The following is a 15,555-nucleotide window of genomic DNA, read 5'->3' as shown; positions in this document are numbered from 1 at the left end:
ACACTTATACAAATAAAAAAGTGTAATTAAATATTTAATTAATTATTGATATATATATATATATATATATATATATATATATATATATATATATATATATATATATATCAATCTGAGCACAATTAATCAACAACCTCTCAAAATTTTTATAAATATTAATATGTATTTTTTGAAAGATTTATAGATCTAAATAAAAACTAAATAGATCTAATATAGATTTAAATAAAAACACAAATCTGATCGGATCTGACAAGCCAGTAACACTTTGTTTTTCGGTATGAAAGCAAAAGCTGTCGGCTTTAATCTGAGGCCGCAGTCCGGTTTCTGTGCTGGTTCTGTGCTGGTTCAGTGCGGGTTCTGTGTGGGCTCAGTGCGGGTTCTGTGCGGGTTCAGTGTTGTTTCTGTGCGGGCTCAGTGCGGGTTCTGTGCGGGCTCAGTGCGGGCTCAGTGTGGGCTCAGTGCGGGTTCTGTGCGGGTTCAGTGCGGGTTCTGTGCGGGTTCAGTGCGGGTTCTGTGCGCCACCCAGTGGTCAGAGCTGGTCCTTACAGCTGGTGATGTATTTAAAGCCGCAGACTGAGACGCGCGCGGACATTTCATTCCCTAAACAGCGCGCGCAGTGACGATCCAGTTAACGCGCAGGATTTCAGCATAAAGAGGATTAATATTAAACAGAGCAGGTCACAGGGTCTAAGCAGGAATACTGTGCGCAATGGCTTTAATGACTCTCCTGTTTCCGCTGTGTTTTAAGACCTGCTTTATTCTAGTTTTGAGGAGTTTGATAGTCGGAGCTGCCCCCGAGCAGGGAAGCCTGTACATGTGGATTGATGCCAGTCAAGCAAGGATATTATTAGGTAAAAAAAAAAGAAAGAAAAGAAAGAAAGAAAGATAGAAAGGGGGAAGAAGGCATTTCATGGTGCCAGAATTGGGATAATAAGTCTCTAGAGCATCTTATCTGCAGTTTTATTCGGGCAATCGGTTGGTAATGAGTTGAACTGCTCGCGTGTCTGTGTGTAAGTCATTATTTCAGCTGAAACAGAGTTTGAGAGCTTGAGTGTTCCGTTTTGCCAGGTTTCGAGGAGGATATTTTAATTGTGTCTGAGGGTAAAATGGCCCCGTTCACGCATGACTTCAGGAAAGCGCAGCAGCGGATGCCCTCCATCCCCGTCCACATCCACCACGTTAACTTCACCTGGCGAGTGACTGATGCACAGGTAAGCCATCCATCTGCAGCCTGCATGTCCTGCACTCTTCATCTCAACTGCTTAGTATCGCTGTTTTACCATCTCTACTGTAAAAAACTACCAAATACTGGTTACAGTTAAAAATTCATTACAGTGAAAAGTTACAGTGATGTTTTACTATCAGCTGTATTCGTCTGCTTCTCAGGTTCACTGATGAATTATTGATCATAAAGCAGTAATCGGTTACCTATAACTACACTAAGTAACTTTTACTGTTATATTTGCATCTCTCGGTGTTTGAGGTCTCAGTGCATTAAAGCTGCTGGATCACGGATCAAAGCGCGCGCCTGCTTTATCCGCCGCTGCAGGCACGTGGCCCAAACATCCGGACCATCAGCACGCTCGTGCCTGGGCGCCTGTTTCCTTTCACATCTACATTTACATTATACATTTATTCATCTGGCAGACGCTTTTGTGCACATCTGGCAGCTTGGTGGTTCAAATTCACCTCCTTCCTATCAGTAGTCCAGAATCCTGACTGCTGAGTCACCACTAGTTGTAGCCTCAGAGGTCCATTCAGAACCTGTGTTTGAGCTGTTAACTCTCATTCTCTCACTGTTGGTCACTGGATTTACAATACAAGAGGCAAAATGGATGATCATGTCACATTTATACTGGCGTGTGATTCAGAACTTAAGTCTCGCCACTCTGGTGATTTCTCTGATTCAGCTTCATCAGGTTTAGATGTATTTCAGCAAGGAACTAACCCAAAGCGTTTCAGTACCAAGCATCACACGGAACACTGATCTGAACTCTTAACTTTAAAAGGCTGAAAGCTGTGATAGATTCCAGACACACAGGACCACAGTTAGGATCCTTGTCCTGCTGGAACCAATTACAAACAACAGAATGATACTTCCATGCTGAAGCGTCCATGCTGAAGTTTCTGTAGTGTGCTCATTAAAGGTATGCCAATGCTACACGATCACATGCTAATTCATACATCTGAGACATCCACTAGAGGAGCACTTGACAGTTTTGTCACAGAAGTGGCCCGTGGTTAAATGTGCTGGTTTTATTAAGAATTAAGTGGAAATAGAGTGTAAGTGACTTTATGCACATTAGATTTAGGATATCACTGTTTTAACTGGAATATTTCAAGTAACCCATGGAAACACCTCACAGCTCCAGGGTTCCTGCTTCAAACCTGAGCTGAGGTTACTGTCCTTGCAGAGTTTCACAAGTTCTCCTTGTGTCCATGTGTTTTTTTTTCTTCTCACTTCTCAAGCACAGCATGTTTCCCTAGATGTAAATGAGTGTGTAAATGTGTGTGTGTGTGTGTGTGTGTGTGTGTGTGGTGCCCTGTGATGGACTGGTATCACATCTAGAGTGTATTCCCGCCTTGCACCCAGTGTGCCCAGGATAGGCTTTGGATAGGCCATGTTGTAAAGTAGATACTGAAGATGAATGAATGAATGAATAAATGAATGAATTTACACATTTATATCTCAATATTCAGTAGAACCAGATAATTCAAATCATAAAGACAGGTTTCAGGATAAAAAAAAATAATAATAAACTGGAAGGAAAATTCACCTTGCTAAATGATCAGAAGATGAACCATAATGAAAAAAAAATTAATATGTTGGATCAAGGTTTTTTTTTTTTCAGCTGATTTGTTAGATCCTGACGGCTTTAGCAAATGACATGCCCGTGGACAATGAGATCATAATCCACAAATGGCATGTTGACTCACTGAAAAAGACAGAAGTGGGGTTAAAGAGGGAGAGAGAAGTGTGCAGAAGGAGAGCGAAAGAGAGAGGGTTCTATCTTTCCTTGGCTCTGTTACTCCACACTTCAAAGCCTGCCGCTGAGGCTTAAGAACAAAGACCTCGGGCATGAAAGGCTGGCGGCGAGAGTTATCTGTGTTGGTTATTACCATTCAGCAGAAGGATTAGCGAAGCTCTCCACACAGCCTGTGTACTTTCCCTTCATCAAACACCACCGTGCTCCAGAAATCTAAAATAGATTGGAAGAAGAAGGAGAAAAAAAGATGGAGACAGAAAAAATTGTCATCTTTTGCTTTCATCTTCTTTAGGGACATTATGTGTGCGTGTGTGTGTGTGTGTGTGTGTGTGTGTGTGAGTGTGTGAATGTGTGTTTTTCTGCCATGCCATCACAGCCACTCTGACAAGTGTGTAATTTTCAAAGCTTTGAGAACATTATTTAGAGAGTAAAGCCTCATTCCCTTTGGAACAAATAAGCCAATTCATATCCACACACAGAAAGCAGGAGGGTGCATTCACTCCTTGTAGATATATGTGCTCCTCTGTTGTAATGAGTTACGCAGCATAATCAAATTTACAAATCCGTAACCTCTCTTTTCATCGTGCTTTCATTGGCCCCAAGTGCCCTCCTTCAGCAGGAGGACAGCAGAGGCCCACACTTCAGCCGCAGCAGCTTTCAAAACTTTTGTTATTTGAAAAGGGGAAGAGCAAAGACCATGTCTTATTCCACTGCAGGAGGATTACTTCTACGAGTTCCAGAGTCTGCGTTCCTTTGACAAGGACATCATGGACGACCCCATCGTCAACGTCCCGCTCTTAGGCTCTGTACCTCACAAAACCTCAGGTGAAAAAGCATTTGCTGAATATATATGACTATAGACGTATCTTTAGCTTGTAGCACATTCAGCATTTTTGTATCTTGATTGAAAATATTAGAGGACAGCCAGTATGGGAAATGCATTAATGGATGTTTGATAGTCCACAATAAAATATAGTGAATGAGTTTTTGTTTACTCAGTGGTTCAGGTAGGCTTCCCGTGCCGAGGCGAGCAAGATGGAGTTGCAGCATTTGAGGTCACTGTTCTGGTAATGGACAGGGGTGGAAACATCGTTCTCAGGACCCCACACAATGCCATCTTCTTTAAGACCTGCCAAAAAGGTTAGCTCCTTCACACTACTCATTCTGGATTTGTTTTCAGACCGTTTAAGAAAGGGAAGAATTAAAGATGCATGTTCTTTTGTGACATACAAGTGCATACAGCCGATATAAAGGTTCTTATACTACAGCACTGTAGAATCCTCAGATATAACTGGTTTGATTTGTTGATTAATGTTCTATACCATCAAGGCTGATTTATTTATTTATTTATTTATTTATTTTTATTAATGCACTCATTTTATATTAATGCACTTATTCAGATATGTTATTGTTTCGATAGTAACAGCTAATTCAGAGGAACTTGTATGTCAGAGGTTCCGCATTATAACACATTATGAAATGCTGTTATTTAACAAATAAAAATGCATAATCGTTGACTTGGTGAAGCGTTCTGTAAGGAAACATTTATTCAACATTTATGGAAGGAGTCTTCATTGCCATGACTTTGTAACAATCAGAACTAAGGCTGCAATGAGAGTCTTCAGGACAGAGGACTTTTTGTTTTGTGGTTTCTCTGTAACATGTATTATTAACTTCAAGAGAGATAAAAAGAGAGACTGGTGAGGGAATGAGTGTTTATAGCTGCTATAACGTAAGGCATAACAGAAATTAACTTTTTTTGTGGATGCTTTAAATGTAACTATAACTGCTTTTAATGTATGGCATGTTTTTGATTAATAAATAAAAAATTGAAATTGATTGGCAAATTGCTGTGGTATAAGAGGAATAAAATACTTTGGAATATTCTGTTATAAGAAAATAATAACCTTTGCTTTGGTAGTCATTGATCCTTTTCCTATAACACCCTGGTTTGTTTTATTCCTATTTATAGGAATAAAAAACATTTTTAAAAAGATCTCTTTAATTCATGTTCAAAGTTCTATGGATTGGTGCACCAAATGACTTTATTATTAGCTGTGCATGTTTTTCTTTGTGAGAACTCGTCTATCTGGAGAACATGCAAAGCTGGGTAAGTTCAATGGCTTTGGGCACCAAGGCACAGCCTCTGCTCTCTGTCTGATGATAGATAACTAATGTTGTGGTTTGTGGTCAACCCTCAGTAGAAACAGTCAGTGGATCTTCCCGTGTCGAAATGCAGCTAATCTAAGCCCAACATAACAGTGGTTTGCATTAATAGAAAGAAAGTGCATGTATCTGAAGAACGATCTTGTAGCACACACAGACTGAAACATGTGTCTGATGCCTAATGTGTTTGAGATCACTTTAAGAATTGATGTAAAAGAGAAGGAGAGATGTGATACGGGTCCCGCTGCGTTTCACACACAAAGGCCATGGCTGGCCCATGATGTCATGTGAAATCTGCCAGCTGCAGCCCATGACCCCCCCAGCACACACACCTAGCGTTGCATTCCTTACACACCCTCCTCCACACACACTCCACAGATCAAATGGTCCATCTGGCTGAGGTCTCCCTGTGGGGAGGAAGCAGCACGTTCGCCAGTGACAGCTGAAGGTGCCCTAATGATCAAAACACAGGAAAATACACCACCGTCGTTGTGAGCAGGGATTCTGTCGTGACTGTGGCCGGAGGCTAGGCCAAAACTGGACTCAGACAAGATTTGTTTCTCGAAAAGATGAGACAAATATTCCATATGTGTTTTATTTCTGTAGCAGAAGAATGAAAGTTGGTGCCAGGTTCCCCTTAGGGCAGCCGGTCAGCTGTTGCAAATATTCCAGACACCGCTACTGCTTGTAGAAAGAGAGGAAATTGTTTTTAAAACACGTCTGGAAGCTACACTTGTTTCCATGGAATGATCCTTTAATGTGACTAGAACACATGGCTTTCAGAAACAGCGTGCAGAATTAGGACACGATCCGTGCTAGACCACAGCAGTCCAGATTTAAAGGGCTAGATCTGAAATGGCATATTTGACAGACTTGCTGACATTGTGGTTTCACCTCAAAGCCTTTGCGTTTCACTCTTCCTTTTCAAGCACTGATGTTTGCTTCCTTTGAAGGCATGTGTGTGTGAGTGAATTCAGATGCCTGTGTAGGACCCTTAAAGTGATGAAAAAAGCCGAGAGTGAAGAGCCCTCACCATCTCTTTATTCTCCTCTCTCCCTCTGAAGCAAAGTGTCCTGGCGGCTGTAGGAATGGAGGCTACTGCAGCGAGAGGCATGTCTGTGAGTGTCAGGACGGTTTCTATGGCACACATTGTGAAAAAGGTAAAAGCCTGCAATCCTGCATTAAATGAATTAAATAAAGTATATATAAATATATATATAAAATTGTATTGCACCTGGCCAGCATACACCAAAGTCCAAACGTCTTATGTAGATTACAAAGCATGCACATAAATATTCAGATGTTTCCCATATAATAACTACACAGCAGGTTGGGTGGCAATACCATGTGTTTTTCGTTAGTTTGCAGCTTCAGAGAAAGTGTTTTCAAGTTCCTCTTTGTCCCTTTGAAACACCTGAAACTCACCTTTGCTACACTTTTTTTTCGGACAAGAGACCAGTGATATGTTGGATCGGATTTAATACTGGGGGGGATGTGTATCATAAAAGATTTTTCTATAAATAATTGTTTTCTATAAATATGATATTTTTCATAAAATAAGTTTTTCATAAAAAACTGTTTTCACTTGCTTTAAAGCTGTTGCTTAATTTCAGCAGTCACTATACCATTTTGAAATCCATAAAATAGATATAGACAATGTCTATACGAGTCGGTCTCAAGGTAGGATCTGGGGACCCCCAGGGGTCCGTGAAGCATAGCCACGAGTCTGTGCCTTAAATTTAGTTACAGCAGTGGAAATCACAACCGACAATTATTAAAGTTATTATATTTATTATTGAGTTCATACAGTTATTAGTCTATTTGACTGGTCACTGGAATTTAATGGGTTTAATCCAAATATCAAAAACAAGTAGGCATAAAACTAATGTATATATAATGAAAAGCTCTGGAATGAAAATAGACAAAATATTATTATACACATTTAAGTACTTTCCATGAAATAAATCTGGAATGATGGAGTCCATGGAATTTATTTGACAAGTTTGAGAACCCCTGGTCTATACTGCATCTTACACCCTGAAGGTCCTTTGATTTGTTCCTCTGGAGAAACCCTATGCAGAACCTTCACAATGGTGCCAAGTAAAACCTCTTTATAAAAGCTAGAGCCATCAATCATCCAAAGAAACCTCAAGGAACCCTTTATCATATCATGAAGTGTTATGCATTTGGGGTAAATGTAAAATACATCACAGTGATATCCACTTGTGTGTGTCTCCCAGCCTTATGTTCACCAAGATGCCTGAATGGAGGTATGTGCATGAGTCCAGGAGTGTGTATTTGTCCTCCTGGCTACTATGGAGCCAGCTGTGAGAAAGGTACGGGACTTTATAATTATGTTTCCGGGGCAGCATACACTCTCAGATAAAAGGGTAATAAACTATACCTTTTCTTTTCATTGGGCTGCCCTCATTGACACATCTTCTGTATTGTTATTGTGTATGTTTTGCCTGGAAATGTGCATGTAGTGTACATTTAAGTATTGCTCTAAAACCTAATTCGAGGTACTTGAGTGGTTCTTAAGGTCCAATTATGAACCTTAAATTGTTTTTAAAGGTAAACTGCATTCACATTACAGTGTACAAGATACACACAAAAGATACACACCACCCCAGTGACAAGGAAAGGTACAGTTTATTATGATTTTTCTGAGAAGTGTATTGCACATTTATATACAGAATAAACCTTTAGATAAAATTCTCCTGCTTGGTTTGCAGCAAACTGCAGCACTACATGTTTAAACGGCGGGACGTGTTTCCATCCTGGGAAATGTATTTGCCCTGCTGGATTCGAGGGTGTACGCTGTGAAATGAGTGAGTACAATCAGAGCTCTTGTAAATCATCTCTTAATAAGAGTTTCAACATAATATATTTGTCACTCAATCACTCAAGTATCTCCTACAGCATCCTGACTGCCGTGACCCCTATAATTACCACTCATCTTCCAACACACTAACTTTTTTAACTAAGGTTAAAAAAAGTTTAAAAGAATGAAAAGAATCAGCACTGCTCACTGGTTAATGATCTACTGCTTTCCTTAGATTTTTTTTAAATGTTGATTTATATTATTTATGTAGATATGTTTATTATTTGGTATTTTTGTGCTTCAGTGCAGCATTTGTCCCTATTATCCATTATATTTTAATGCAAAAGTTTAAAACCCAGTTGGTTTAAACAATGTTCTTGCCTGGTGTAGATCTTACTTGATGGACAATTACCAGTTTTTTTAGTGTTAATGGAGCTTGTTCAGAGCAGAGAAAAGTGCACTAGGGTGTTCCACATGGTTCTGTTTTAGATCCTATTTTATTCTCCATTTATATACACACCATTAGACTTTTGGCTTTCACTGCTACACTGATGATACACAAAAAAATATCAAACAATCCAACCAGATTCAGGAGTGCAGCTATCTAAAATGGAAGACTCATAAATTCTTGGATAGAGCGAGAGATAACTTTCAGATAAAAGAGAATATTTATGTTGGGTAGGAAGTCTGCACAAAATATGGCTGCTGGATCAGGCCTCGATTTAATTTAAAGGATCATACGCAGTTCATCTAGTGGAGGATGTTTTTCTTCCAAAACTCTGGAGAGAACATCAGGGACCTGGGTTATTTATATTAATGATTAAAACATACTTACAGAAGTTTAATTGTAAGTTTCAGGTGAACTGAGATATAAGAATAAGAAATAATAAATCTTTATCACTTCATGTTCCAGTGTCTGATGGTAAGGAAAAAGGAAAGCCCTTGCATTTGTCGCTCAGTCGTAATGGTCACATTACCACACATTGTCTCCAGAGACGCCCCCCAAATAAACTCGCTAACTGAAGTGTGTTCTCACACTAATGCCAAATGGGCCAGCACCTACATGGGCAAACGTGACATAATTTAACAAACAATGAGCGCTAAATTCCAGCCCATGAGCTCAAAATGTTGTGCTGTTAGTGGTAGTTAGCCAGTTACGACTTTAAGGCTGATTCTAACACAACTGATGTAAATGAAAATGAATGTAAATGAACTGAGTTTCTATAACAAGATGGTATTTCTTTGATTTAAGCAACATTTATCCACAAGTTTGTGCAAAACCTTATGATCTATTTTTACATAAAATCCATAAGAATGACACTAATGAACACATCTGAATGCTTCAGATTAGGCATGAGGAAAATCTGATCTTTTCTACAAAGCAGTTAACATAGACAAATTTGCTTCTATTTAAATACGGACCTAGACTTAGTGCAGAATCTTGGATATTAACTATTGAAAGTTTACTTTCTTTTCTTTATTTCATATATTTCAAAACCTTTTATATATATATATATATATATATATATATATATATATATATATATATATATATATATATATATATATATATATATAGAGATCATTAAATTATATATATATATATATATTATAGAAGCATAGAAGAATAGAAGAATAGAAGCATGACTCTATATATATATATATACACTACAGCGAGCAGTAAACAGTAATAAATGAAACAAAGTCAATATTATCAATATTTGGTGTGACGACCCTTTGCTGTAAAAAAAAAAACATTCTCTGAGCTGTAAGTGTTACTGAGCATCTTGCAGAAGCAGCCACAGTTCTTCTGGAGACTTTGACTGTCGACTCGCTTCTTATTTCTGCAGCGAAACCCAGCAGCCTTCATTATGTTTTTATCTGAAAAGTGTCTCTTATGGAATCTGCTGCTTTCTTTACTGACATACAAACATTTTTCTGTAACATTTAACTTTGTGCTGGAAAACTAATGTTTGGAATCTAAAATGTTTTTGTACTGAATCAATAATGTAGAAGTCATAACCTAAAAATCTAAAAAAGTTTGTACTAAAAAAAAAATAGGGCACCTAAGACTTTTGCACAGTACTGTGTGACTGTGTGTGAGTGTGCGTGTGTGTATGTATGTATATATGTATATATATATATATATATATATATATATATATATATATATATATATATATATATACACATATATGTATAGTCTGGTTTTGCTTCATCCTTTCCTTTCCAGTCATCCTTCCTTAACCCCAACCCCCCGTCCCCTCTAGCTCAGAGACAGAGACAGGATGTTTTCACACTATTAATCATTTCCATTCAGCTCTGTAGTTCATGTACTCCTGTTACCTGATATCTAAGGGGAAATACCATTAAGACATTAAAGTATATAATATATCTATGGCACAGATTAAGCTTAGTTCAATAGTATTTCCCAGATTTATCTCTGTCTGTGACTGGAACAGCTACTCTACTGGAATAGAAGCACGCCTCTAGTCCCCTCTAGGATTAGGTAACATGCTTTCTCTAAAAACTTCCCGTCTCTGTGAAGACATGTTGTAAGAAAGATATCACATATTGTTTTTCCATGGATAAAGATTTCACTGATGCTTATAGTTTTAGGCATAAAAAAAAGTCTGTAGCTCACAACACGTAGGGGAATATCAAGCATTTAGAAAGATGTCCATCTGCACACTTCTGTTTTACAAAAGAATCAAATTTCCCCTTACCTCATTTCAATTACTTTCTACTTTTACATCACATTATAGGCTGTTAATTACCTAACAGCTGTAAAAACAAAATTGGTGTAATTATTGTCTTTATAAGATGCACGATGCACAGTTTCCACTGCTTAATGGTTTCACATGGAAATCACTAAATCCAGGCCTGTTTTTTTTTTTTCATGTGTTAACTTTTAGAGCAGAAGAAGATACAGAAAGGCACAGAACTGAATCTGTTATGTTTCTTTGTCTTTTTCTACATCACTCAATAATAAATAGTTTCTGTCCATCCAATACACTATCCAATAATCAGATATCCAATCATGGCTGATGTCAGTGTCGGCTCAGATTTTACACGTAGATTTCATATTGATGGATTTTGTGTTGCTGTAAATAGACAGATCTTTGCAAAACATAACACAGATTGTGTTAAAGCCCATCTTTTGACATTACTCTTAACAAAAAGATTCACACAGGCTCAGTTACTAAGAGAATGTCAGTATCAGCTGTGTATCATGTGTGAAGTGATAGCTCTCACAGCACATCTCAACTTCACACAGATTAGAATAACAGAGAAGAGCTTCATCTAAACCATTTAACCCAAACTATATTGTACTAGAGTTTAGCATGAGCTGTTGGTCAGTATCGTACTGTACATGGTGGTGTGTCCAGAGGCAGTGTGTAACTATCGTTTTTACCGTAGGTAAATGCCGTCAGCAATGCAGAAACGGAGGCAAATGTATAGGAAAGAACAAATGCAAGTGCAGCAAAGGCTACCACGGAGATATGTGCTCAAAAGGTGAGAAAATATTCCTCTTTCACTATTCTTTTTCGAATTTGACCTCTGCAAATTTTTAATAACCTTTTTTTAAATTTCATGAGGGTTTTTTTTTCATCTTACAAACACTGCCAAAATCATGCCTTACCACAAATTGACTCAGATTGGCTTACCTAAAAAGAGCGTAGACAAATTACAGTTTGAACAGAATGCAGCAGCAAGCGCTTTTACTCAAACACAGAGGAACGAACAGATTACTTCAGTACTCACAGCACTTTACTGACTTCCTGTTCAATACCACTGCATACATTTTACTGTCCTTTTATTTATAAATGGACTAGGACTTTCTTATGGTTCCTCTTTTAAGGAATTCTAAGATCATCAAACACAGGATTATTTTCTGTTCCAAGACAAAATACAGAAGAAGTAATGAAACAGATTTCAGTGTAGTATAAGTGCTCCTAAACTACGAGCATCATCAGTTAGCAATTTTAAAAAGCAGCTTAAGCCATATCTTTTTACTCTAGCTTGTCTCTGGTTTTATGTTTGTTGTATTTGATAATTTATTAGCATTTATTTGTTTATTTTTATTTGTATTATATACAAATTTTACTTTTTACGTACTAATTTTACAAATATTTTTTTTTTCTGTGCTACTATTCCCTGCTTTACTTAAGTCCTTATTACTATTTTCTTATTTATTTTTTGATTGTATATTTAATTGTCACTTTATTCTTATTTTTAGAATTTATTCATTATTATTTATCTTCAGAATTTCTATTAAATTTTTATTTTCTCTATTATATTATATTATATTATATTATATTATATTATATTATATTATATTATATTATATTATATTATATTATATTATATTATATTATATTATATTATATTAAGGGCATTTCGAGGTGCTTCTAGACACACACATACACACAGAAAAATTGTTGTTTAATGAACAGCTGGTGGTCTGTGGGCCCGTAGAGGAGATTATGAACAGCAACACTTCCCCTCTAAATCCTGTGGCTAAACATTGTGTCTCTATTTATGCGCTCTGTGTGTGTGTGTGTGTGTGTGTGTGTGTATGCAGCTGTCTGCGAGCCCAGCTGTGGAGCACACGGGACCTGCGTGGAGCCCAACAGGTGTCAGTGCCAGGAGGGTTGGCACGGACGTCACTGTAGTAAGAGTGAGTGAGGAACCTGATCACAGTGTTCATCCTAAACCCCCTCAGCCCTAAAGCCACTTTCCCAAGCCTCAGCTACTAACTACAAGCCGTAAACACATGAGCACATTTAATCCACGGTAACTCTAGAGCCTGCTCCGGTGCTTCCGGAGGCTCAAGTGAAAGTGAGAGTGGTATGTTGGGTAGGACTGGCTCCTCGCTGCAGCTTTGTTTTTCTCAACCCTTCATCGGTGGAGGAAAGGGTTCATATTACAGTCTTCATGTAATTGCTAGCCACCATCTGCCTCTGTTCCCTTTACCCCACATGTGGTTCCAGGCATTAAAGGTCTTATAGCTTACTATTTCCAGGCATTTTTGTACTATTATTATTATTATTATTAGAAGTTTCTTAGTAACATTTTGCACATCAACACAAACAGAAGTCTGTATTTTGTAACATGTTGCTTTCATTATATAAAGTCAGGAAACAATGAGATAAATCAATTAAGAAATACTGTTAAATTACAGTTTATAAGTTGTAACAGATTTTGGCTGCAGCTACAATGCTTGCAGTTGTACTGAATTTTGTGCATGTGTTTTCAAGAGTAAGATAAGTCTGTTGTAATGTTTAAAAGTATAAGCAATGGATGTGGCTAATTCCTTCATTTCAGGCTTACATTTTTTCAGTCTGTAAATTAGCTCCGTCCCTCAGTTGGAACAGAGCTGCTCAATTCTGCCTTTTTCTTACAAGACAACTCACAAGTTGCTCAGCAGAGTGTGAAGACTCATCAGAGTGGAAATCGCAATTCACTTGACAGACAACAGAAGGCTATAAAAATGACAAATGGCTTCTTTAAATGTTTTGCAGTTCATGAGTGATTAACTAAAATAAGCACAAACGGACTACAAGCTGAGAAATCTTTCATTATTAAGCATCAGGCTCATTTTATTTCTTTATTCTTCCAGGATATCGTGGGGGATTGTCATTCCTCCACCGCCAGACAAACCCCAGGTCCAAGTCCCACACCACATCAGAGAAAGAAACCAAGGATTCCTCCGACACTAACCGCCCATCAGAGAGCAACTATGTAGTGTAAGCTTCTTGCTTGTCCTCTGTGACCCCCTCTGCCCCTGACCCAGCCTCTTCAGGGACTCATCCTCATCATTCTCCATGAGAGCCCCCATCTTAGACTGCTGCTTCCACCAGAACCAGACTTTTTTATTTTTGTACTCAGTATTCCCTTTCAGAAGTCCTTTGATAGAGTATCTCTCAGCCCCGACAGACTCTCCTTCTGTGCTGCAGACACTGTGAGGGAGTGCCTCTGCTGGAAACGTGGACATGAATCACAGGGAGTATATTATAGGCCAGAAGTTCTTTTATGTGGGCATGATTTGACTGAGGATGGTAATTACTGTGTTCAGCTCATGTGCATGGGTTGGCTAGTCTGTCTGTTTCTCTTTATCACTCTCTCTTCTATATGGAGACAATGAACAGACTGTTGAACACCATCTGTTATGTTCCTTTTTCGGTGTACTCTGTAGTGTATATGCCATATGAAATGGAAATATATTTAGATGTTATGACAACGTAGTATAGTCAATGAGTACTTAGTTTTATATAACAAGCAAATAAGCTGTGTATAGGCATACAAAAGCAATTAGTAATGGACTGTTATCATCAAGTGGGTGATATACCACTCAAATAAAAATTTTATTCATTTATGTTCTGAAATGTGCATTATTCTTCCAGTGTGTGGCAGCGAACAGAAAGTAGCCCTGTCCATGCTGCCAATCTGAGACTTGTTTAACTCATGGGTTAATAACTCCAGTCCTGGAGACTGGAGCTTTTCATGTTACAGAGAAACTGGAAATCCTCTTTGTTGAAGAGTCTCACATGGCAGAAAACTCATTACAAAGTCTATTACAAAGCACTGATACTGGAGACTCCTTCCATAAATGTTAAATAAATGTTTCCTTATAGAATGCTTCACCATATCAAGACTTTGATTATACATTGTCTTTGGTAAATAACAACCAATGTTGTTGAACAATCAATTTATTATAAACAGTGCATTAATATGAATTACATCCAGTACTGCTGTCAGAGCTGCTATTATAGAAAATTAACCGACACCCTTTGACCAGTCTGAGAATTGTTGAGAATTCAACATCGTTGAATAAAGAGGAAGGAATGAAGAGAACCCCTGAACCCTTTATATATAAATGCTCTATGTAGATCAAAGTATACTATATAGTTTGATATGGTGCGTTAATTAAAATGGAGTTGAGTGCAAAGGTTTGCATCCCTCCATTATAACTCTAATTTACAGAATTCCATGTACATTTATTGGTGTTTTCTGGTTGAATACACACTTCAAAATGGTCTAAATGCTACATCAGTTGAGTCTGTCAGCAGTTCTTTATTCAGAAGCTCAAACGCTTACATCCCCACTGACATGCTCTAGTTAACTTAATTGAATATGTCTTATTAAGGTCTCTAATGCATATTTACTTTGTTAAGACTTGTGTAAGGCATTAATACATCAAATGGACTCAAAATCCAAAGCAATCTACTGTGCTGATTCAATGGGATCAGAAAAAAATAGCCTTCACAGGACTTAAAACAGAAAAATATGAACCGTTTAAAGAGCTGGAGAAATTAATTAAAGATATAAAAGTTTATAGGGACACAACCAAACGTTGGAAGTAAAATAAAAGCCAGTTTTTTCCATCTTAATGTACATTTTTCATTATTTTTGTTACGTGTGATATTTAAATAACCTTTAAAACCTAATACACATTATATGTTTGTTTCTTAATTTCCATATTAGGTCTTACACACACAGTGCATGTACAGTGGAACAGAAATTCCTCTACACAGCACTTGGCTCCCTCATGGAGACATTTTCAGACAGTCTTAT

At 37.8% G+C, this 15,555-nt stretch overlaps 1 protein-coding gene across 1 annotated transcript; it reads left to right on the top strand.

Moving 5' to 3' along the window:
* The first annotated feature begins 477 nt into the window (after positions 1-477).
* wif1 (wnt inhibitory factor 1) lies at positions 478-14,409 on the top strand. The gene is made up of 10 exons (XM_026923434.3): positions 478-851; positions 1,069-1,211; positions 3,704-3,812; positions 3,987-4,127; positions 6,218-6,313; positions 7,394-7,489; positions 7,889-7,984; positions 11,398-11,493; positions 12,563-12,658; positions 13,601-14,409. The coding sequence occupies exons 1-10, from the start codon at positions 710-712 to the stop codon at positions 13,729-13,731; spliced, it is 1,146 nt and encodes a 381-aa protein (XP_026779235.3). The 5' UTR covers positions 478-709; the 3' UTR covers positions 13,732-14,409.
* The last annotated feature ends 1,146 nt before the right edge of the window (positions 14,410-15,555 follow it).

The sequence above is a fragment of the Pangasianodon hypophthalmus genome, chromosome 18 (assembly GCF_027358585.1).
Source record: "Pangasianodon hypophthalmus isolate fPanHyp1 chromosome 18, fPanHyp1.pri, whole genome shotgun sequence".
Classification (NCBI taxonomy): Eukaryota; Metazoa; Chordata; class Actinopteri; order Siluriformes; family Pangasiidae; genus Pangasianodon; species Pangasianodon hypophthalmus.
The sequence above is the reverse complement of the archived record's forward strand: the minus strand, read 5'-3'. Positions and strand labels throughout refer to the sequence as shown.

Coding starts and splice junctions, on each gene's coding strand:
- wif1 (XM_026923434.3), top strand. CDS start 710: ATGGCTTTAATGACTCTCCTGTTTCCGCTGTGTTTTAAGACCTGCTTT. Junction 3,813..3,986: donor TGTACCTCACAAAACCTCAG/GTGAAAAAGCAT, acceptor TTGTTTACTCAG/TGGTTCAGGTAGGCTTCCCG. Junction 4,128..6,217: donor CTTTAAGACCTGCCAAAAAG/GTTAGCTCCTTC, acceptor CTCCCTCTGAAG/CAAAGTGTCCTGGCGGCTGT.